The sequence below is a fragment of the Tiliqua scincoides genome, chromosome 9 (genome assembly GCF_035046505.1).
Source record: "Tiliqua scincoides isolate rTilSci1 chromosome 9, rTilSci1.hap2, whole genome shotgun sequence".
In the NCBI taxonomy this organism is placed as follows: Eukaryota; Metazoa; Chordata; class Lepidosauria; order Squamata; family Scincidae; genus Tiliqua; species Tiliqua scincoides.
The window spans coordinates 23,379,208-23,402,714 of NC_089829.1; the positions used below are offsets into that span (position 1 = coordinate 23,379,208).

The 23,507-nt window shown below is 47.9% G+C and overlaps 1 protein-coding gene across 2 annotated transcripts in view; it reads left to right on the plus strand.

The window, feature by feature from the left end:
• ANKRD11 (ankyrin repeat domain containing 11) overlaps positions 1-23,507 on the plus strand; it is a 185,081-nt gene that overhangs the window by 158,047 nt on the left and 3,527 nt on the right. The window contains exons 5-12 of one of the 2 annotated variants that reach the window (XM_066636764.1): positions 6,943-7,113; positions 7,624-7,830; positions 9,065-9,207; positions 9,888-10,035; positions 11,817-18,565; positions 21,039-21,137; positions 21,261-21,404; positions 23,375-23,467. In XM_066636764.1, the coding sequence (XP_066492861.1) occupies positions 6,943-7,113; positions 7,624-7,830; positions 9,065-9,207; positions 9,888-10,035; positions 11,817-18,565; positions 21,039-21,137; positions 21,261-21,404; positions 23,375-23,467 (7,754 nt within the window). The remainder of the gene's footprint in view (positions 1-6,942; positions 7,114-7,623; positions 7,831-9,064; positions 9,208-9,887; positions 10,036-11,816; positions 18,566-21,038; positions 21,138-21,260; positions 21,405-23,374; positions 23,468-23,507) is intronic. The other variant, XM_066636765.1, reaches the window with a different exon arrangement.

A 23,507-nucleotide genomic window follows, 5' to 3' on the forward strand; every position in this document is an offset into this window, starting at 1 on the left:
TGCCTGTTTAACTCTAGCATATGAGAGCACTCAGCCTCCTTTTAGTTTTTTAGCTCTATCAATTGCAGGTTTCTAATGTTGTGTTTCATGGAGGAGGAATTTTCTGCAGTTGGAGAATTGCAAGGTTAAAAATTTTGCATTCTCAGTTAAACTTTGCAAGCATTTGTTCCCCCCCTTCTGTGAGCTAGTGAGCTCCTCCTGACAGTCCTGCAGCATCTAAGTAGTATTAATGAAAGCATTCCATTCTAGTTGTAAACTCATTTTGCAGGCACATAACAGAAAACAGCATTTCCAGCACCTCTTAACTCTCCAGTTGATATTGGTTGTGTTTTGTAGAGATAGAGGCTGGCTGGAAGGTGCCTTGCTGTGATTCTTTTGCATTGCTTCTTCCGTTGCACCCCTAGCACCAAAGATGATGGTTTCTTCCTGGGGATGGGGGAAACATGCAGATCATGGAGAAACCCTTACTGCTGCTTGCCTTGGGTACACTTAGCAAAGTGTACTTTTCCTTCTCCTTCTCACTTCTCCTCTCTCCACCCTACTGGTCATAATCACCTCTGTTCCAAGGACTGGCAACTTGAATACAGCACAGACATCATTCAGGAATTAATGTCATGAGCTGGGTGACCATAGCTCATTTGCCTATCAGTTTCCAGATAATCTGCACACTTGGAATGAATGATAGTTTGCCCTCTGGAAATCCTGAGAGAGACTTAAACAGCATAGCATTTTATAGGATATATGGATTCTGGTTGTGGAATCTTTTAAACCTACAGGCTTCATGTTTCCAAGCTAGCTTCCACAACAACAGGTTTGTTTTAATTTTTCCCTCCAGTGAAAGCTCTTTCCAAGAGTGTGTAAGGTAATTGCCAGTCATCCCTTGATAGTCATACTGAGGTCATCACTGATCTACTGTCATAGGAAAATACCCGTCCTGTAGCAGTTTGACAGGTTTTGTATTTAGATGCATGAAGGGTCAGCCTTCTAAGGCATTGAGAAATTGGATAGATTGCTGAACAGCATTCTTGTCTCAAACTTCCACAACTAAATCAGTTCTCCAGTGAAGTGTCCTCCTTCAAACCTTGTTACTTGTGAGTACAAGCAAAATAGAATTTTAGAATCAATAGGCCTTCTGCAGAAAGTGAAATACTCTTGTTTTTAAAACTTAGAAGTGTTGGGGCTCAAACTTGTCTTGAATTTGTAAACGTTCACCAGGGCCCCTTTAAATACTAAATATGTAGGGGACTACGTGTGACTGCACAGTGGTGAAGAAAAGGAACTTTGTACATTCTCAGAGGTCTTCAGGGTTTCGTCCTTGCACTAAAAATGAGGCCTGGGAACTCTAGTAAACCATGGCACAAATGAAGCCTCGCTGTATTGAGCCTTGTTCCAGCAATTCCTTACTCCAGGGTGGTCCTGTTGGCTGTGGTTGAATGTTATGCCTGTAAATGGTCATTCAGCTGCCTGCTGAGTGTAGGAGGGAGAGGTTCTCTGACAGAGGAGGGCCATTTGTTAAAAAGTGCAGACTTTTTAGAGCATCAAAGGAAATGTGTATAAACAGGAAACCATTACCTGAGTGTTTCTCCTATTGTTAATGCAGACAAAAAAGTCAAGCTGTTTTTCTCACACATACACACACCCTTCTGTTTTTAGCAGTGGCAAAATGACCAATAAAGAGAATGTTAGAAATGTTGGGAAATATTATCTTGAGATGGTGCTTTTGAGCTGAGTAGTGCCCAGGCTTCATTCACAGTAAGTGTCTGTCCTGCCAGCCATTCAGCTCACTCAGCATCTTTTGTGTGCTGGCTTGGGCATTTCATGTTCATCTCCAGTCTTCATCAAAAACTGAAGGTCAACACACATCCAAACAAGGGGGCCTTGGTTTTCTGAGGTTTCTGTTTCTGAGAGAAAAGCATCAACCAGAAATGGAACCAGCGAGGCACTGCAGTGTTTGGGATGGTAGTAGGCCCCACAGTGACCTCATTGGCAAGGCATCCAGACACAAACACACAGCTATGAGGTGCCCCAGTTCATTCCCACCATTTATACAGCCTGCTGTACCACCAGATAGTAACTTTGTCGCAAGCAACTGCATGATAAGCCACTGAAGGAGAGCAAAAGACAGAGCAACTTGCTGCCTCAGCAAGGAATCTGTCTTGCTCTAACTGGAGTCGTGCTCTGTGCTTCAGGGGCATATTCCTGGCTGGGCTGCTTGCATGGATTGTAGAAGAGAAAAGCTATGGCGTGCATGGACTGAGCAGCTCTGGGTCTGCCTTGCTTTGGTTCTTGCTTCAGTGCAAGGGTGGCCCAGAGCTTGCCTAGGAGCTGCTAGTAGTTTTCTGGGCAAATGGCTGTGGATGAGCAAGTCTTTGACTAAGAACGGGTTTTTTAGCATGCTTTTCTTTTAAATTAGATGCTGTTCTGCAGTTTCACCAATGGGTAGTCTGCGCTATCTGATCCAGCTTTTAATGGACTTGTCCCATCCAGTGCTACTGTCACTGCATGCCTTGCCAGTCTAGAGGAAGTGGGGGACAGCACAGGCATCTATCTCTCTTCAGCCCAGTTGTGGAATGTCACTTAACTGTGTTGGACTTGTGCAATCTTTAAGCAACATATAATACACTTCAAACCAAGGGGAGAGCATTTTTTGTTGCTCCATCTGTTTTGTCTGAAGAATGGGTAGTGTTGCCTGCCATTTCTTTGACTTCCCATTGTGACGAAATCACATTTTCCCTAGCGCTCTCAAACTGCTACTTTGTTGGTGAGGAAGATGTGGTTTTTCTCTCCTGCAAATGCAGTTGTTGGGTTTGTGAGTCTCTTTGGATTTTTGTGGTGCCTGTCCATGGGTTCCTCTTGTATGTCTCCTTGTGGCATTGCTGCAAGAGGTCAGCTGTGACTTTCTTGAAAGTGTGTTTAACGTCTTAAAGATGCTAACCATTTTTCATTGTAATAGTCCTTGAAGAAGTTGAATATGCTTGTACAGGTTGAGCCTCATTATTCGCCTCATAATATGAGCCTCATATTATTGGGTTCCATTCCAAGCACTCAGGTGGATGGCAAAAGCACTATAGCAAATCAATTTAAAAAACAAAGTTTCTTTGCTCCGGTGATTTAAAAACAGCCTTGCTGACCTTTGTGATGTAAGATAAGAGTCATTAAGAAGACAATCCATCAATCAGTTGTCCTCCAAGAGCTTAGAAAAGCGCTTCACTCAGTCCCTCCCTTCACCAATGCAAAGTGATCACCTTTCTTTCACATACTCAGGGGGAAGGGAGGGGTCGCCTGGAAAGGATTGATGGATTGTCAGCCAGCTGCCCCTCTTTCTCATTAACGAGGCTATTGTTAAAGGACTGTTCAGTTTTTTAAGCAGATTTTAAAGGGATGCATTTTTCCCCTTCTCCAGGGATCAGCACATTCCTAATCATTTGCAGTGGCCATTCGTGTTGAGTCAAATCCGTGTATAAAAAATCCACGTATAACAAGGCTGGATCTGGAGTTCGCTTTCCATGAAAACTGCAGGGCCCCAAAGTGTTAATGTCTGGAAAGTGCTCAGAAAGGAGTCTATAGCTTCGCACCCACTTTTAAAGTTGGGCAGTTGCATGCCTGACTTGAATATTGCACCTCAGACTTGTAGGACGAAAGGCCCTGTGCTTCTGAATTGGCCTTCTGGTGGGATTCCCAGCACCTTCTTGCAAACTCTTCCCATCTCTGTGGGAATGTCTGCAGCTCACACAAGCCTCTAAGTGGAGAGGAGAGACTGCTTGCTTGATTTTCTGTGAAGGTGGAGAAAGAAAAGTAGGGAATATCTAAGAGATGGGGGTGCAAAGAGAAAAAGTGGGTTGATGGGTTTGAGACCTGTGGGGCTGCCAGCAGAAGGATGCTGTGGAATGCAGAGGATAGGCTAATAGGGATGGGGAGTGGAGAAAGGGGGGATGGGACTGCAGAGATGATAGCACTAGAATGCAGAGAGACGGGGGGGGGGACGGTGCTAAAAGGAGTCCTGAAAGAAGATAAAGCTAAAATGTGACAATACTTTCACAGTTGACATGGCTCTGCAGCCCCCGTGAAATAATGAAAATGGCCTTCAGTGATGCATGTTGGGTACTTCTGTTGTAATGAATCAAGTGAGCACTTAAATATGGAAATTTTCTGCTCCTCCTCTGGGAAGCTCAATGTCACTTTTCCTTGGCTCCCTTTGGTGGTCTCCTGTCTACGCCAACCAGGCTGGGGCCTGCTTAGCTTCTCCAGTGCAGCAGCATCTTATGCCACCTGGCTGTTGTCTGGTTTGTAGCCTGCACAAGAATCCTCTGCTTCCCTGTACTGTGTAGAATTCTGGATAGTCTGGGACGCCAGTAGTTTTTACAACCACTGCTAATTCTGAACAGAGGTCTCTAGATTTTCCTGTGTTGAGGAAAGAGACACTTTCAGCCTCGATGTCACAGAAACCCCCTGGATTTCTCTGGTATGTGAAGTTTCAACACATTCCCCCCCCCCCCTTGCAAACTGCTACAGAGTTATCAGACCATGGCAAGCTGTAAGAGGCGGGGAAACTTTCTTGGCTGAAAATAAGACCCCTTTCTAAACCTTGAATGGCAAAATGTCTTCTGACAAGGATGTATGATCTGTTAAACAATTGCCTGTCTATTTATCTAGCAAAGTGTGGGTCGGACACAACAGGATTTTTGTTGTCAAGCAGCATACCCAAGATGATCAGTTTCTGGCCTGCATTAGGAAATGTGTGTGTGCCTGCTTCAGCAGGCTCTTCCAGATTAGCTGAGTTTCTTGCCTGCATTTCCTCTGAACATCTCTCCATTGGAGTCACTTTGCACGCATTCAACAAATTGCTGCTTATGTTGGATAAAGCCACCCAGGGTAGCAAGCAATTGCTTCTGTTGGCACTTCTGTCACTCACCTCGTAAGCCACACAGAACTTGTTGGCACCAACATGTCTGGAATGAGTGCAGTGCAACTTTGATGTGGTTCTGTGACTTCTTTCCACTGAATCTTAAATCATGGTTTGTCTTACAAGTTTTTCTGCATTGGGGCAAGTTCAGAAAACTTGGTACTCTTCAACTGCCTTATTCCCCAAGGCTCTTCCAACATATTCTGACATTACTGAAGTGTACTTGGGCTTGTCAAGGCTGGGTTTTTATTCTACCTGGCATGAAAAAAGTGTTAGGGAGAAACACTCTACAGAAAACAGTAGTGTTTGCCAGGAGGCCATGTGATATGTATAATGATGGTGCTGCCACTTTTCTAATACAAGATGAAGGAAGTAAACACACATGATTTATGTGTCTTGGGAATGTTGCAGTTTGTACTTGGACAGTTGACAGCTCGTGTTGCTGAATATCCACTTCTATTTGTCATTCAGTAAATCTTTCCCCCCCCCCCCGCAGCCATCAGTGCATAAAAATAAACGTATCCCTCAAACGTTCCTATAATTAAAGGTTGCAACTCTCTTGTCCTTCCTTAGAAAAGAGTTGGAAATGCTTCTGTGCATTCTGCAAGTATAGGTCTTTCTCAGAGCAGTGCAATCACCTTGGAGCCTTTGCTGAGTTGGAGACTCTGGCTGAATGGTGGTGCTTCTGCAGACCAAAAACCAGAGAGTGGTGTGTGTGAACTTGCAGTTCTTCATGCCTGCTGTAACAAGTTCGCTCCCGAACAAGGGAGTAAGCTTGAAATGACCACATTAATTTTCAGGGAGTGTGAAAAAGATAACAATTCTGCCAAGGAGGAATTTAGAAAGCTGCTGAAGAGAGAAAAATGTATTCCAGCTCCTTACTGAGATTTGCACATTGAAGGTGGAGGAAACAGGGAGAGGAGGCAGCCCTGGAGACAAAATGGAATAGCAAATCACTCAGGGGAGGCTTGCTGTAAGACTCCCCGCTGGGGGAGGAGGGTGGCAATTGTGGGGGGAGGGGACTGGCCCTTTAACTCATTCTGCTGCTGCCAGCAGCAGTAATGCAGCTGGCCTGAGACCTGCTCATAGTGCTAAAAATAGAGCTCATAGTGCTCCCCATTAGGCCTTCTCAAATATGAGGAATATAATTCAGAACATCAATGTGGGTCTTACAAGCAGTTGTGTCACCCTGGGGGGACGGGACTGTTAACATTTGGCTGCTCACAGTGGCGGTTGCAGGAAGGCACTGGGCAGGGGAGTCCTTTGCCCCAGAATTCCCCAACAACCAAAGGCTCATTTATTGTCCTTTGCTCTGGAATTGGAGGCTGTGCACCTGCCACTGTGTTGATTCACCTTGTTGTCATGCTGCAGTTCTGTGTACAGAGTGGCAAATGTGTAACTGTTCCAATTCCTTTATCTTAAGGTGATCTAACAAGCTGTCTGGACTGTGCCAGTGCAGCTCATTTGCTTCTGTGATGAAAGAGTTCCCCTTCCAGATGTGTGTGCCCCTGAAACTCCCAACAGGTTCTTTGCTTTATTGAACAGACTGCTGTTCCTTCCATGCAGCTTCTGTCTGAAGACTGCCCCTCTTAAAACTCCTATTCTAGGCTCTTGCAGCCCACAGCAATGGGCCTGGATCTGAAGAGAGTGAGTTTGGGCAGGGAGAGTTGCAAGGGACCAGCTGGGAAGGCGAAAACTTGGCCCATTAAGTAGAAGGTTATAATTGGAAAACTGCTGCGTCACTTGCAAGCTAATCCAAGCCAGGAGATAATGATGGTTTATGTGTGTTGTCTTCTGCACTCTATTGTGATGATCTAAGGAGCCACCATGTACCTAGTGCGGCAGATGTTGCATCCAGCCCCAGAGTTCTTAGAGAAGGCATCTTCTGTGCCAAAGGTTGTCTGTCCCTGGAGCAAAGCTTTGAATAGTTTCCCAGTCTCTGGAAGATTAAACTCTGTTACAGGAAGCTGCTGTAAGCGAACCTCAAGTGAATGAATTTCATTTGCAAAAATAATTCCCCTCTGTCTGATTTTTCACAGAAAAGCAGGGTCCTGAAAGGAAGAGGATTAAAAAGGAGCCTGCCCCACGGAAGCCCAGCCTGCTCTTTGGGATGGGGCTTTCAGGAATCCGTGCAGGTTACCCCCTCTCTGAGCGCCAGCAAGTTGCCCTACTTATGCAGATGACAGCAGAAGAGTCTGCAAACAGTCCAGGTACAGGACAGGACACTTTGTGTTTAATGTGAAATTGGGCGTCGTGGTTCTTCCTAAGGGTTTGCAAGTACTGCCTCTGTGGGGTCTCAAACATTAGGTGAATTCCAGTCAGAACTTGGTGGTCCCTCAACAACTCCTCTCCTCAAGTTTGGTGTTGCTTGAGATGAATAGTGAGATTGAATTTTGGAAGTCTCCTCAGTTTAGTGGGTTTGTAACTGGTGAATAGAAACTTTACTTCATCCTCCTTTAGATCTTAGACTCCTGAGTTCTTGAGAAGAACCACAGCTGCTTTCTACAGTGTTTGCTTAATCACAGTATTCCATTAATGTGTGTGTTGTGTGTGCAAAGGCATTCCTCTGCTTCAAAAGATTAATCCCCCTCCCTCCTGCCATTGCAGTCATTAGGCAGAACAGCAAGTGTAGGGCAACAGCTCCCCCTAAAGGCTCTGAGGTTTGGGCTTTCCAGTGAACTCCTCCCTCACATGTTTCTCTCCTCCCCTCCTCTTGCCAGCAGTAGATACAACACCAAAGCATCCCTCTCAGTCCACAGTTTGTCAGAAGGGAACTCCCAATTCTGCCTCAAAAACCAAAGATAAAGTAAACAAGAGAAATGAACGTGGAGAGACTCGTCTGCACCGGGCAGCTATCCGAGGGGACGCCCGACGCATCAAGGAACTCATTATCGAGGGTGCAGATGTCAACGTGAAAGACTTTGCAGGTAACCATTCTGAACAGCAGCTTGCCAGGGGTATCTGTGTGATTCTTCGAAATCCTCTTGATAGTCCAAATTCATTTTTCGCAGGCCCCTTTGTTTCCTCAAGGATTCTATACAAACTTTAAGAGGTGCTGTTGCTGTGTACTTAGGGGAATCTACATTGTGGTGCCCTGTTGTCTTAGTTTCGTTTCAGAAACTGCAGTAGGCCATTGTTCGAAATGGCTTAGCAGAGGTGGGGTTCAGGCAATGTCACAAAAGTGCAGCAGCAGGTGCCTTGTTCTGAACTTCATATATTAAGTGTTGGTTCCTGACTGAGGTGTGTGGTATTTGATGGTAATTTCTGCTAGATACATCTTTTCAGTAGATCAAGCTCTTGAATAACAAAGCTATGGAACTGTGGTTGGTCTGTGGAACTCCTTGCCAGAGGATGTGGTGATGGTGTCTGGCCTGGACGCCTTTAAAAGGGGATTGGACAAGTTTCTGGAGGAAGAATCCATTACAGGTTACAAGCCATGATGTGTATGTGCAACCTCCTGATTTTAGAAATGGGCTATGTCAGAATGCCAGATGCAAGGGAGGGCACCAGGATGCAGGTCTCTTGCTGTCTAGTGTGCTCCCTGGGGCATTTGGTGGGACGCTGTGAGATACAGGAAGCTGGACTAGATGGGCCTGTGGCCTGATCCAGTGGGGCTGTTCTTATGTTCTTATGTTCTATCAGAATGCCCAGAGAGTTGCTTGCTTGAAATGCAAAACACTTAGGAATTTAACCTATCAGGTGCTTCTTTGCTTCTTTACATTTTGGAGGTAAAATCTGAGAGGACTTCTCCACCCCCCAGTATTGCATTACTGGATGCCTGAAGTTTAAGCAGTCCTGCTTATGACTTTGTAGCAGCCTGTTAATTTCTCAAATGCTAAGGTTCAGGGGGGAACAGGGATTCTGAACAGATGAATCCTGAGCACATTCCACTGGCTACATTAACTTCTCTCAAATGGTTAGAAGAGACAAATTCATTAATTGGAGGAAGGATTCTGGGTGTTTGGTTTTTTAGAGCCTGGAAGGGTTAAATCCCAGATGATAGTTGAGCTTCTGATGTCTTACGCTGGACTAGCAGGTACTTCTGTAGGCAAGCTGTGGTGTTGTCAGGGAGTGCCATTAGTTACATCTGTGCTGTATGATAATTACTGATTGAGACAGGCTGCCCGTATCACATGTGCATGTTTGTGTACATATTTGCAGGCTGGACGGCTTTGCATGAGGCATGCAACCGGGGTTACTATGATGTTGCAAAGCAGTTGCTTGCCGCAGGTGCCGAGGTGAACACCAAGGGTTTGGATGACGACACTCCGCTGCATGATGCAGCCAGCAATGGGCACTACAAGGTCAGTTCTTGCTGGGTTTGAATGGTCAGCTGTTGTGTGGGCCCACTGTGTCTCTCCTTGTGTTTAGTGCTGTTGGGTTGCCTCCTGGTATTACTTGACAGCCATCCTCCTCATTGCTGGCCTTCACTTTATGTCCCTTTGCTTCTCAGACTAGATACCTCTAGCTGTGATCAATTTGCAGCCCTCTCCTTCCACTGCCAACCCTTTGACTTCAGTCTCTGCTCATGTTTTGTTGCCCTCCAGATGTCACAGTGTCCCTGCCTCTAGGTTCCTTAAGTGCAGCTACCCTCTTTGGTCTTGGAACAAAACAGACATCCTGGGTAAGGTGAAAAACCTGCACAAGGAGCAGACTCTCTCTTATACTGAGTCTGACCATCTGGCCATGGGTTTGAGTCCACCTAACCGAGCATCATCTCAGTGTGATCTCCTTTGCAAATGGCTCGCTAAGTGATCTTAGATCTGCAGGGTGAGCATTCTGCTGTGGTCTCTCCCAGTTTTGAGGGCCCAATTCCACTGTTAAGCCTCTGAGTGTTTGTGCTGCCTTGTCGCCATCTGATAATGAGCTGGTTTGTCAGCCCTCTTTGAGCTCAGGGTAATCTTAATTTCTGATGCTTTGGCCAATGTTGACTAAAAACACCTAACTCTGATGCAACTTACCAAGGCATTTTGTTTTTGTCTAGGTGGTGAAGCTGTTGTTACATTATGGAGGAAATCCTCATCAGCTTAACAGGAGGGGAGAGACACCATTGAAAGTAGCAAATTCCCCCACCATGGTGAACTTGCTCCTGGGAAAGGCCACTTATCCTTCCAGTGAAGAGAGCTCAACTGGTGAGAGGTGGAGGGATGTGGAATAAAGAATCGTGTTTTTGTGTGTGATACAGAGATATGAATAGACATTCCTGTGCACAGTTTCCAGAGGGATGAGGTGAATCCAGCAATTCACCAACACCTAACCAAAATCCAGTATGTTTGCACCAGTACTCCTTCCCAGGTCAAGTGCATCCAGCACCAGTGGCTCCTCATTGCTGATCCATAAGGTATGCAAGGAGCACATCCAGTAGCACCTGCTTGGTGTGAGAGAGTCATGTTCTTGGTGAACAGATCTATTCTCCTTCAAAACTTTTCATGCAAATGCCCTCAGCCCCTTGACATTCTTCACTCATGCCCTCTTCACTCTTGCTTACTACAGTTTGTTGCTGGCGCTCATTCAGCACCTGAATGAAGGCTTTGGGAAATGTTCCAGGGTAATATAAAGCTGGTTGCTTCTCAGAGCAGGAGGAGACTGGGGTTGCTTCCTGCCACTTTGCCCCTGGTGCTGAAGAGGACCTTATTTAAGGGCTTTGCAAGGGGGAAAAGAGTTTGTTTTTTAATCCTTGTACAGTTGAAGTTAGTTTTCTTGGTGTCTGAAAGGCAAGATAAAATCTCCAAAATAAATACACCCACCCCATGACTGTATTGGAGGCGCCCACCCAACTAAATCTGGAAAGTGTAAAAGAGAAAAGTGTTAGTGGATGTTTCTTTCCCATGCATCATTCTTTGATGTGCAGAAGTGGCAGCCACTGCGTGTGTGAAGGACAGGACTGTAGAGGGACTGAGTCAGGCTTGTAGGTAGTATAAGTTACTCATGTAACTTATGATTCCTTGGCACACTTTCCCCTGCCCACAGCATGCCATGGCGGTGGGGTACTTAGCTGGAAGATAGACTGTGCCAGCTGTTTGCTTCCCTTGTTTGCTAAGCAAAAGGGAGAGGTGAAAGTTGCAATTTTTTGCCTGGAGTTGAGTAGTTGATCCTTGTGGCAGAGCAAAGGAATCAGAAGGAGCAGGAGATAATGTTTGGAAGCTGTGGTAGAGGGAAGGATAGTTGCTGGAAAGAGGGAATGACTAAAAGTGGGAGCTGGGAAATCAGAGTTCATATTCATCACTATCATGCACTCACTGTGTGATCATGGTCAGTCGTTGTGGGGGGACACAATAACTCTGATCTACCATCTGGAGACCACTTTAATGATTGCTGAGGTAATCCATATTGGCACCCCCAAAAGCACCATATAAATACTAATTGGCAGTAAAATGTTGACTGTGAAGTTCTCAGTTGCGCTGGAGATGGTTCATTACCTGTGTTGCAGCGGGGCAGGGGCACAAACCTGACATAAGCAGAAACCAAAAGAACCAGGCAGATTAGTGGTTATATTGGTCAGTCATAGTTTGATGCTACCGATGTTTGTCTGTGCTGCAGCTCCTGGAAGCAATCACCTTTGCAACAAATGGATTTTGTTGCAACAACTCACAGCAATAGCTCTTACTGGATTTGCACTTTTCTGCCCAGATGTTCCCAGTGGACTCTTGTTGCACAGCTTTGGCTCTTAAACCATTTCTGCCCAATGTGTTGCATATACACAACAGGGACCAAATGTGTACACCTGTGGGCCGGACAAAAATGGGTGAATTCCAGAGGACCCCTCAGACCCTCTGTGTAAGTAGAACAGTTCCAGCTGGGCTGTGTGTGTGGAAGAGAAATTATCCATCCAAGTATTATGAGGAGATTTCTGTATTTCAGGGTTAAAGCTAGTGCTGTGCCTGACTTTCTTTGTGCTCTTGTGTTTTTTTAGAGAGTTCAGAAGAGGAAGACGCTCCTTCGTTTGCACCCTCCAGTTCCGTTGACGGTAATAACACAGACTCTGAGTTTGAGAAAGGCCTAAAACACAAGGCCAAGAACCAGGAGCCGCCAAAAGCCATCACGCCTGTGAAAGACGAGTATGAATTTGACGAGGATGATGAGCAGGATAGGGTCCCACCTGTCGATGACAAGCATTTGTTGAAAAAGGATTACAGAAAAGAGACTAAAGCAAATAGTTTTATTTCCATCCCCAAGATGGAAGTGAAAACCTATACTAAAAACAGCACAATCACACCAAAGAAAGCAGCCCACCGCATCCTTTCAGACACATCTGATGAAGAGGACACCAGCATCTCCCTGGGGGCTGGGGAGAAGCTGCGGCTGACGACTCACTCCATCCTGCCCAGCAACAAGACCCGAGAACAATCTAACACCAAGCAGCAGAAAGAGAAAAACAAAGTGAAAAAGAAGCGCAAGAAAGAGGTGAAGGGCAAAGAGGTTCGGTTTGGCAAAAAAAATGACAAGTTTTGTTCCTCTGAATCAGAGAGTGAGAACCTGGAGAGCGAGGAGGACGACAGAGACTCTGTACAGAGCGCTGCCTGCGTCAAGGACTCTCGACTGGTCTTAAAGGAGTCGTCCTTGTTTAATTCCCTTTCAGCCTCCTCTGCTTCTTCCCACGGAAGTTTGGGTTCACAGAAACATAACTCAAACATTACCGAGCAGCACACCAAGCACTGGAGGACAGATAATTGGAAAACTGTCTCCTCTCCAGCCTGGTCAGATGTTAGCTCTTTATCCGATTCAACCCGGACGAGACTGACCAGCGAGTCAGACTACACGTCTGAGGACTCGAGCCTGGAATCACTAAAGCCAGTAAGGAAGAAGCAGGAGCACAAGAAGCGAGCCCAGCACGGGTCAGCGGCAGCCCCTGCTGCTGCTGTGGTGGTGGAGAAGAAGAATTCATTCCATGCCAACGTTGACGGAGCTATTCCAAAGCTGGACAAGGAGGGGAAGGTAGTGAAAAAGCATAAAACGAAACACAAACACAAAAACAAAGAGAGGGGCCAGTGTCCTGCCACCCAAGACGTTAAAATAATCAAGCCCTTTTCTTTTGAGTATGAGGACTCGAAGCAGAAACCTGAAAAGGCTTTGATGGTGGAAACTGAAAGTTCTGTTGAGAACAAGCTCAAAGTGGCAAAGCATGAGAGGGAGCATTTCAAGAAGGAAGACAAATTTCTGAAAACGAAATGTGAAGAGAAGGAGTGGCCATTCAAAGAGGATGCCGGCAAAAACTCCAAAGAGGAGAAATCATTGAGAAAAGCCAAGGAGGGGAGTAAAGACGGCAGCAAATCTTTCAGAGAAGAAAAGACCAGCAGATTGGAAAAAGAAAAAACCATCAAGGAGAAGTCACCAAAAGAGGAGAAGCCTCGAATACACAAGGAGGAGCGGAAGAAAAAGTCCAAGGACAAACAGTCCAAGGCTGAGAAGAAAAATGAACCAAAGGAGGAAAAACCGGCCAAGCCAGAGAAAGAGAAGACGTTGAAAGAAGAGAAAGAGAAATGTAAAAAGGACAAGGGTTACCGAGAGGAGTCCAGCTTCGACGAGCTGAGTAATAAGAACCAGTTTCTGGAAAGTGAGGACACCAAATTCAGCCTCTCTGATGATCAGCAGGACCGATGGTTTTCAGATTTGTCATCAGATTCTTCTTTTGATTTCAAAGGAGAAGATAGCTGGGATTCACCCGTGACAGACTACAGGGAGATTAAAAATGACAGCATGGCAAAGCTCATCATAGAAACTGTGAAGGAGGAAATAAAAGACAAGAAGCGGGACAGTAAGGCAAAGGACAAGAGAGAATACATTGAGAAGCGCACCGAGAAAGACACTTTCCAAAAGAAGAAGGAGAGAGACTACAATGAAAGGAATGCTGAGAAGAAAAAGGAGCAGACCGAAAAGCATAAAGGCATTCCCAGTTATCTACCCGAAAAGGACAAGAGACGGAAGGATTCTGCTGAAAGCTTTAAAGAGAGAAAAGAAAAGGAGTCTGGCGAAATCAACAAAGAGAGAAGGGACTTGTCCGATGGCTCCAAAGAGAGAAAAGATGCTAAGATGAAACAAGAGGAGTCCTATAGGGATGAATTCAAAGACTACGGCTGTGAGGCCTTCTTCAAAGAAAAATCTGATCCTGAATTTAGTGGGAAAAATCTGGATTCCTGGGAACGGCATCATCCAGGAAAAGAAAAGAAGGAGGTACTTGAGAAGGACAAGAAAGAAAAACTGAAACCAGAGAAATACAAGGAAAAATCCAAAGTTGAGGACAAAGAGAGAAACGAGAAGGGCCTGTCTGAAAAAAATCAGAAGGACAAAGAATTGGATAAAGGCTGTAAAGAGAAGAAAGATTCCAAGGAGAAATACAAAGATCCTCACAGCAAAGACAAAGAGCGGAAGGCATCCCTGGACCAAGTCAAGGAGAAGGACAAGACCTTTTCTGGGGACAGGGAGGACTTCCACGAGAGGAGGGACGAGAAAAAAGGCAGAGAGAGGAGCTGGTACAGCATCCTGGACATCTTCACTGATGAAAGTGAGGATGAGAAGGACGACTACAACCTGAGCGGGTTCAAACTCGGAGAGGGCATTGGGAACGAAATGCACCGGGTGGATAGTCTGCAAGACAAAGACGATGGCCTGGGAGCAGAGAGAGACCTTTATGTCCCTGACAAACACAGGAAGTATTCCTCCGATAGACAGCATTCTACTGAGAAGCAGAAAGACAAAGACTCCAAAGAGAAGAAGAAGGAGAAAGGCCTGACTGAGAGCGGGAAGGAGAAAAAAGAGAGAAGTTCCCTTGAGAAACACAAAGAGAAGAAGGACAAGGATTCTGTCGAGAAGTACAAGGATAGGAAGGAGAGAGCATCGGTAGATTCTGCTCAAGACAGGAAGATCAAGCAGAAGGTCCCTGAGAAGATAGACAAAAAGCATGCTGGGGAGGAGAAAGTGAAAAACAAGCACAAGGAAAAGCCAGACAAAGAGTACATGAAGGAGAAGCGACCTTCGAAGAGTGGAGAACCTGAGAAGAGCTTGCTGGAGAAACTGGAAGAAGAAGCCCTCAACGAATACAGAGATGACTCCAATGATAAAATCAGTGAGATTTCTTCCGATAGTTTCACAGATCGAGGGCAAGACTCAGTACTCACCAGTCTCTTTGAGTCTTCCAACCTTTCTCTTGCCGATGCCTCTGAGGAGAAATTTAAAGAGTCCCTGCCCTTACTTTGCTTGCCAGATAAAGTCAAGGAGAGGCACAGGCATCTTTCGTCTTCATCAAAGAAGAGTCATGAAAAGGAAAAAGTGAAGAAGGAGAAGGCCGAGAGAAAGGACAAGGCAGACGAAGTGAAAGACTCCGGCGTGAGGAAGGATTCCACACAGTACGAGAAGGACTTTGCGCTGGATGGAGAAGGCTTTGGCGTCTCCTACAGCCTGAAAACAGAGGCTGAAGAAGAACTGGACAAGAACATGGAGTACCTGTTTTCAGAAAAAAAGGAGAAGAACGATTTGGAAAGAGAGCTCCCAAAGAAAGCTGAGAAAGAGAAAACATACAGCTCCAACACAGTCAGCACATCCAAAGAGAAGAAGAGGAGGGACAGACACAAAGAGAAGTGGAAAGAGGAGCGGGAGAAGCACAGGGACAAACATGCAGATGGGGTGTTCAGGCACCACAAGGAGGAGCAGAAGTCTGCCAAAGACAAGGAGAGCCCTCAAGCGACTACTCTGAAGGACAAGTCAAAAGAGGAGCCTTCCAAATTCAGTGACCTCAAAGCAAAAGAGAGACTCAAAGAGAACCAAGAAAAGGACAAGGCAGAGTGTCTCAAAATGAGTAATGGGAATGATAAAGTAGCCTTATCCAAAGAGGGCAGCAAAAAAGACAGCAGCAGGCCCCGGGAGAAGCTTTTGGTGGACGGTGACCTGATGATGACCAGCTTCGAGAGGATGCTGAGCCAAAAAGACCTTGAGATTGAAGAGCGCCACAAGAGGCACAAAGAGAGGATGAAGCAAATGGAGAAGATGCGGCACAGATCGGGAGACCCCAAATTGAAAGACAAAGCCAAGGCCAGTGAGGACCTGCGCAAGAGGAGTCTGGATCTGACCGCAACAAAGAAACCACTCGCCTCTGATGCTCAGTTAAAGGACAAAAAGCTCAAAGACTTGGGTCCACTTGCCCCTATCGTGTCCCCTGATAACAAGACCCAGCCTCCTGTTGGGGTGGATTCCAAGGACTGGATAGCCGGCCCCCAGTTAAAGGAAATCTTGCCTGCTTCTCCAAGGCCAGATCAAAGCAGACCAACAGGGGTTCCAACACCAGCCTCCGTTGTTTCCTGCCCAAGCTATGAAGAAGTGATGCAGACGCCGAGGACTCCATCCTGCAGCAACGAAGATTACACAGATCTCATGTTTGACTGCGCTGACTCTCAACATTCACTACCAATATCCACCATGTCCATGAATGCCTGTTCCCCATCCTTTTTTGATAGATACTCCAATCCTCCAAGTGGATTCCCTGATAATCCAAGCCAGACTCCAACAAGGACGGTTCCCTCCACAAATCTTCACCGGTCAATGTCTGTGGATATCAGAAGGGCACCAGAAGAAGAGTTCAGCGTTGGGGACAAATTTTTCCGGCAGCAGAGTGTCCCAGCCGCATCTAATTATGACTCCCCAGTTCAGCACTTAATAGAAGAGAAAGTCCCTCTCCCCTCCATTTCCATAGAAAAATTCCCATGTGTGTCTCCAGGCTATTATTCACCCGACTATGGAGTTCCCTCTCCAAAAGTGGAGGCCTTGCATTGTGCCCCTGGAACTGCTGGCAGTGTTGTCCAGTCCCCTGAAAGCGTCTTTTCTGGACTGCAGGCCAAATCATCCCCTTCGCAAAGAGATGAGTTGCTCGCCCCCTCTGTGGAAAGTGCCCTCCCACCAGACCTTGGCCTGCCTTTGGATGCCACGGAGGAGCAGCAGGCCACTGCTTCCATCATGCCACTGGAGGCCAGCTTTTTACCACCAATGGAGGAGAGCCAGTTTGGGTCGGTAATCCCAGGGCAGAGCAGTGCAGAGTGGGAGAGTGCACCAACAAAAAGCCTGGATCCTCCTTTTCCTCCCAGTTTGATCAGCAGTCCTTCTGACCACCCTGTCAGATGGGCAGTAGGATCAGAACTGCTCCTGAAATCCCCCCAGCATGACCCTGAGTCCCCAAAGCCTTTCTGCTCTCCAGAGCCCATTCATCCTGCACCAGTGCCCTTTATTTCTGCAGATTGTGTGTATCCCAGCTCTCCTATTCCCTACCCTCTCTCAGCGACGGAACCAGGACTTGCTAAGGCAAAGGAGGACACTGAAGAAATGGTCCCAGTGCAAGTAGCATCTGCAGAACAGCAGGCTCCATATGCAGACTCCCCTGCTAAATTGGACACATTCTTCAGCAACTGCAAACCCATCCTGGAAGACACATCTGAGACACCTTTGCCACCTGCCAGCCTGCCAGCAGAATCCCCGGCAGAGGCCGTTAGTGCTCTGGAAAAGAGTTACCTGGAAAACAGCACCATTGCCCCTGTAAATCCGGATGAGCCAGTCACGTGGCCCGACCCATTCACCAACGCAGAAGAGGACTTGGACCTTGGTCCTTTCACTGTGCCGGTGTTGCCACTTCAAACGAAAGATGTTCCAGAGGTTGACATGGCAGAGGCAGAGCCTGTTGCAGTAGAAGACCATGGAGCAGGTCCAGAATCCGTCAACACTGACCTTCTGGGGGTGGAAGTGTTGCTGGCTGTGAAGGAGCAGGAAGAACTGACCCTGAATGCCCAGGACATCCTGCCAGGGGAGCCAGAGCCACCAGCCAGGGAGCAGAAGACCGAAGAGATTCCATTAGATGTCTTGGCAGAAGCACCGCCTGCCCTAGAGCGAAAGAGTGTGGAAGAATCAGAGACAGGCCAGAGTCTTCAGGAGGCAGCGTCAGCAGACCTTGCTCAGTTGGAGACCAAGAAGGTGGAAGCTGAGGGTGACGAACTGTCCTCAGTGGCTCTTTTGTCAGATGGCACTTCTCAAGTGAGCAGATCTGAGAGCAGTGAGGTGCAAGATGTGGCTGTGGCTAGAGACACTAGTCAGGCACCTTCACAGGCTGCAGTGCCACAAGGGAATGCTCCTTCGGAAGCCACAGAACCAGCTCCCAAGCCTGCTCCTGAAGCCCCAAAGCCCCCTAAGATTGAAGAGATCCCTCAGCGCATCACCAGGAACCGAGCCCAGATGTTGGCCAATCAGAACAAGCAGAATAATGGTGCTATGGCGGCAGCTTCCGAAAAGGAGTTCCCGCCAGCGTCTGCCCCATCCACACGGGCAAAGGGACGTGTCACAGAAGAGGAGGATCCCCAGGCGCAGCACCCACGGAAGCGGCGCTTCCAGCGCTCCAACCAGCAGCTGCAGCAGCAGATCAACACCTCTACCCAGCAGACGCGTGAGATGATTCAGCAGACACTTGCCGCAATTGTGGATGCCATCAAGCTAGATGACATTGAGCCCTACCACAGTGACAGGTCCAACCCCTACTTCGAGTACCTGCAGATCAGGAAGAAGATTGAGGAGAAGCGGAAAATCCTCTGCTACATCACTCCCCAAGCTCCCCAGTGCTACGCTGAGTATGTCACCTACACAGGCTCGTACTTGCTGGATGGCAAACCTTTGAGCAAGCTGCACATTCCAGTGGTGAGTAGCAGAGGGCTGCTAGCTCAATACACTTTGCCTTTCTGTCAGGTGTAGGAACTGATGCACTCACCTGTCCTGGGTTGTGGCAGCATGCTGCAGTCCTGCAAAAGTGTTCCTGACCTTTGTAGTCTGGCATCTGTAATCGTAAGCACATCAGAAGACCCTGGTTGCTGACTCCGGCCAAAGGGAACCTACCCAGTCCAGCATCCTGTTTCCCACAATCGCTCTCCAGCTGCCCCAAGGAAGCCCACAAGCAGGAGAGAAAAGTGTCCTCCTCTTCCATCATTGCTCCCCTGCATACAGTATTCAAAAGTAGACTGCCTTTGAGCATGCATTATTTTAGAAGTCGCAATCTCGTCACCTCCTTAATGGCCTTTTTTCCCAGCTGAAAAAGCCCCAGACGTTGTTGCCTTTTCTGGTGTGGAAGGTATCCAGCCCTCTGATCATTCTGGTTGCTCTCTTTGGTACCTTTTCCAGCTCTACAATATCCTTGGGATGGCAGCCAGAACTGGGCACAACGCTCCAAATGTTGCTGCCCCATAGATTTTTATAGGGACACTATAGTATTCGCCATTTTATTTTCCAGCCCTTTCTTGGGGATCCCTGGCATGGAGTTTGCCTTCTTCACAGCTGCCCCATACTGGGTCTGTGTGTTCATTGAACTACCCACTGCACCCCCAAGATCCCTTTTGGGTTTGTCCCCAGCTACTCAGACCCCATCAACATACATGTGAAGGTGCGATTTGTTTTTGCCCCAAGATGCATCACTTTGCATTTATTGACACTGAACTGCACTTGTTCACTCAATTTGAAGAGGTCCTTTTGAAGCACTCAATGATTTGCTTTTGAGTTTACATAGTTTGGCATCCTCTTCAAACATGGTCACCTCCCCTGTTTTCCTTGAACTTTAGCTCAGTTGTGACACACAAGTTAAGAAACACCATTTTCAGTGCAGAACCTTGGAGGACCTCACTTCTTTTTGCTTGCCTCCCCTGCCCTGTGACGAGGGATTTTGTTAACTTGGCTGTGCTGCTAGGGCACAGGTTGGAGAAGCCAACCCTTCCACTGGCCTGAGGCCACCAAGACATTTGTTTTGAGCAGAGGATGGTGCATTGCCTGCTTGCTTGGGAAGGAGGGGGGTGCTGCAGGAGCAGTGAGACTTGAAAGAAACTTGCTGGGAGCTAAAAGGACTCCTCGTAGCCACTGAAAAGCTTAGGGCCAGTGACTCAGGTGCCCATTGATTGTTGAGCACAGTAAAGTAATCACATGTGATGCCACATATCAGTTTGTCAGGTAAACCATATTTCAGGAGTTGAAAAACTCAGCATAATATAATCAAGTATAAATAGAAGGACATTAAAGCAGCAGAAGAAAGGGAAGCTTATGTAAGTAGCTTTGTTAGTTGGTCCCCGGCCGGCATTGTCCTTCTTTTCCCCAGGCTTACTGTTCTGGATCCTCTTGGTCTGATCCTTGCTCTGTAGCAGTGGCAGCCTGCAGGTGCCAATGCACCTGTTTGCAGAGGACCCTGTGCTGCACTGTGCTCGGTGCTGAGTGTCCTCTTCTGACTGAGGAGAGCTGAGCTGTGTACAGAGCAGAGCTGCGTTCCTGACAAGTGTGCTTGGAGGGAACGTCTCTGTCAGCCGGTGTGTGGGCGGCAGCCTGTGCTCTTCATTCTGCTGTGCAGCAGTCAGGCAGCTCCCCCGACACGTACTGCTTCTCTATCCTGCACCAAATCGGCTGTGATTTGGGCAGCATCAAGATATACAAAGAGACCTTATTGTCTCTCTTGCTCTCGCTTGGGCTGGCATCCTGAGTCCCGTGAAGCTGTGAAAAGGCCTTGAGCCTTTCCAGATCAAGCAGGACATGCTCGAAGCATACTGTGTTCCCTGGTTTAGGAGCAAGCAGGTCAAAAGCTGCAGGGAGCAGGAGAGGTGAGTGGGCCCAGGACAAGTTTGAATGTGCTGTAGCCTAAAGGAGGCACTTGTTCCAGTGCCCTGTCCCTCTGCTGCTCTTGCGCCAACAGCATGAGAGTTAGAGTGCTGATTCTGTTGTTAGGCCTGTGCCTTCTTGGGAGACCTTCACCCACCTATGAGAGCTCCTGTTATGAAGGGGATGAGCCAAAGTTGGAGGTGTGAAGACAGATAAGCATGGAGACTTCCCTGGGGCCTTGCCAGTGCTTTGCAGCCTCTTGGTTCCTGTGTTGAATGCTGACATGGACTGCAAGCACCTTGGGGGGAGCCTACCTGCTCACCTTTTCTAGACTGGTTCAGGGAGCATCTGCTGTCACTGCCTGCTCCATATCCTCAGTGGCCAGGCACTTGGCCTGCTGTAGCCCTGGGTTGGGTTCTGCTTTGTCACTAGAACTGTCTTGAATGTGAGCAGATTCACTTTTTGGAAATGAGGCTGTTGTTGAGATGTGTGTCCCACCCCGTCCCACCCCCAGTGACTGGCTTCTGCTTCCTGTGTCTTTCAGATTGCGCCCCCTCCGTCGTTGGCAGAGCCCCTCAAGGAGCTGTTCAAGCAACAGGAGGCCGTCCGGGGCAAGCTGAGGCTCCAGCACAGCATTGAGCGGGTAACGGCCAATGCAAAGTGGGGGGGGGGGGTTTCAGGGGCTGGCGGGTAGCGTCTTCTCCTGATGCCCTGCAAGTACAGGAGCCCTCCTTTCCTTCTTACTAACATTTCTCCTCCTCTGCAGGAGAAGTTGATTGTCTCTTGTGAACAGGAGATTCTGAGGGTTCATTGTCGGGCTGCAAGGACTATTGCGAACCAAGCCGTGCCCTTCAGTGCATGCACCATGCTGCTGGACTCGGAGGTGTACAACATGCCTCTGGAAAATCAGGTCTGTGCCTTGTGGCTTTGGCTCTCACTGGGTCCTTCCTTCCTTGCAAGACACCTGCTAGAGTGACAGGGAGCAATGCAGAGTTTCTGCTTCTTCCTGTCTGAGTGCCCTGACTTCATTCCTCCTACCAGGAGGCACTATGCTGTATGTGTTATGGGCCGGGTTGAGCAAATCACCAGAAAAGGGGCACCCTACTGGCACGTGTGTGCAGCTGAGAGGGCCCATGCATGCAGTCCTGATGCCCAACAGCAGGTGCCTCGCAGGCCGTCACCTTGCCCTGGTTTGTCATGATGCTTCCAGGCTCCTTTGGAAGAACCCAGCATAACTCCTGCACCGAGAGAAGCGGAGCTCTGAGCCTTGGTGAACAGAAAGGAGTCTGTCTGTTGCACGTAGATTTAGTGCCAGCTACGAAGCCTCTGAAGTTGCAAACGAGGCAGCCTTCAGCACCCTCTGCTACTTTGCGGTGGAAGGAGGACTGACAAGGGGCTGCCGCCGCCAAGCAAAGCCATGGCACCAGCGCCTCCTGCTGGACACACACTTTGCTGTGGTCCCCTGTGCTTGCTGCAAAACTGTTATGTCGGTGGGAAGCTGAGTGCTGCATTGCAGGAGTCAGTCAGTTCCCGTCCCCTCCCCCGGACTTGGCAGGAATGGGGAAATTTATTGGCCATCCACCATATCGATCCTTTCCAGGTCTGATTTACAGCTCATCAGTTTTCAGCACACACAGAAAGAGAAAGTTGGCACAAGAAAGAGGATTACTGCCATATGGTTTGGGGGGGGGGGTCCTTTGGTTTAAGAGGTCCAGAAGGGTTCTTCCTTGCAGAGAACAAGCAAAATGGGGCTCCTTGACAGGGGAGGCAGGACATGACATGACGTGGTCTGCTTGTCACTGAACACTGTAGTCTCTGGTGATGGGGGAGGGGGGGTTTGCAGGTCCTGCACCCGAGGGCCAACTTGCAGAGCTTGTTAAAGATGTAGTGTAGTTCAGCCTCGCATAACTTCATTTGAAGTTAAGTAGCCACAGCAGTGGGGTTGTTGGGACCGCAGCGAGCAGAGAGGAACAGGTCTTGAATGGTCCCAGTTAAAGGCTGTCTGGTTTTTGGCATCCCAGGCTTGAGATTGTTATTAGCCAGGATGTGGCAGGAGGTCCTGATATCTGGGTCTGGTGTGAAGCAACCAGCAAGGCAGCACAGCTGATGCAATCAACTGTGCCTGCTGCAGGTGGGAGTCACGTGACTTGGGGAGAGATGAGTACTGAGTCACGTAGGCTATGGAGGAATGGTGCAGTGCACCACTGGACAGCCAATCAGAGTGGGTCACAAGACTGTCTTGTGACTGTGAGGTCGCCCTACTCTGATTGGCTGGCCCCAGTATATATGGGACAAGCACTGACTCCTGGGTGTGGGTTGTTGTAGTTTCTGCATGTCGTGCTGCTGGTTTGTATACTGATTTTGGACTGCCTTCTGGTGTCTGTGACCTGCTGTATCCCTCACTTCTGGACCGTTTGACTGACTACTCTTCTGCCTGCTCCTTTTACCAATACCTGCTTCTGCAACAAACAAGCCTATGTTTGCTCCTTTGGCTCTGTTTGGGATCGCCTGCTTCTTGTGCTGTCTTCCTACACTCCCGTGCCACTTTGCTATCAGGAAAGCAAGGGCTATCCTCCCCTGCTGACCTGACAAAGGCACATGCCTGAAGTGGCTGCTGCTCCTAGGAGAGCAGTTTCTGTGAGTGCAGTTTTTGTTTGAATTGCAGCGGGAGGGGAAAGGGTTACGTAGCCATTCCCCACACATTGTTGTCCCTGTTGCTCCAAAACATGCGGGGCCAAACAGTGTGTGACACAGCATGTGGTTCAGCCCATAGTCTGTTCCGTGCTGATGTGTGAGAGAGAAAACACCAGCTGAGAATTAATTTTGTTCTGTATTTTCTCCCCACCCACCCACCTCCCCCTTCTCTTTTGTTTCACGCAGGGAGATGAAAACAAATCCGTCAGAGATCGTTTCAATGCTCGCCAGTTCATTTCCTGGTTGCAGGATGTGGACGACAAGTACGATCGAATGAAGGTGAGCGTAGGGCAAGGTTTGCATGAGGCTCCAGCAGCAT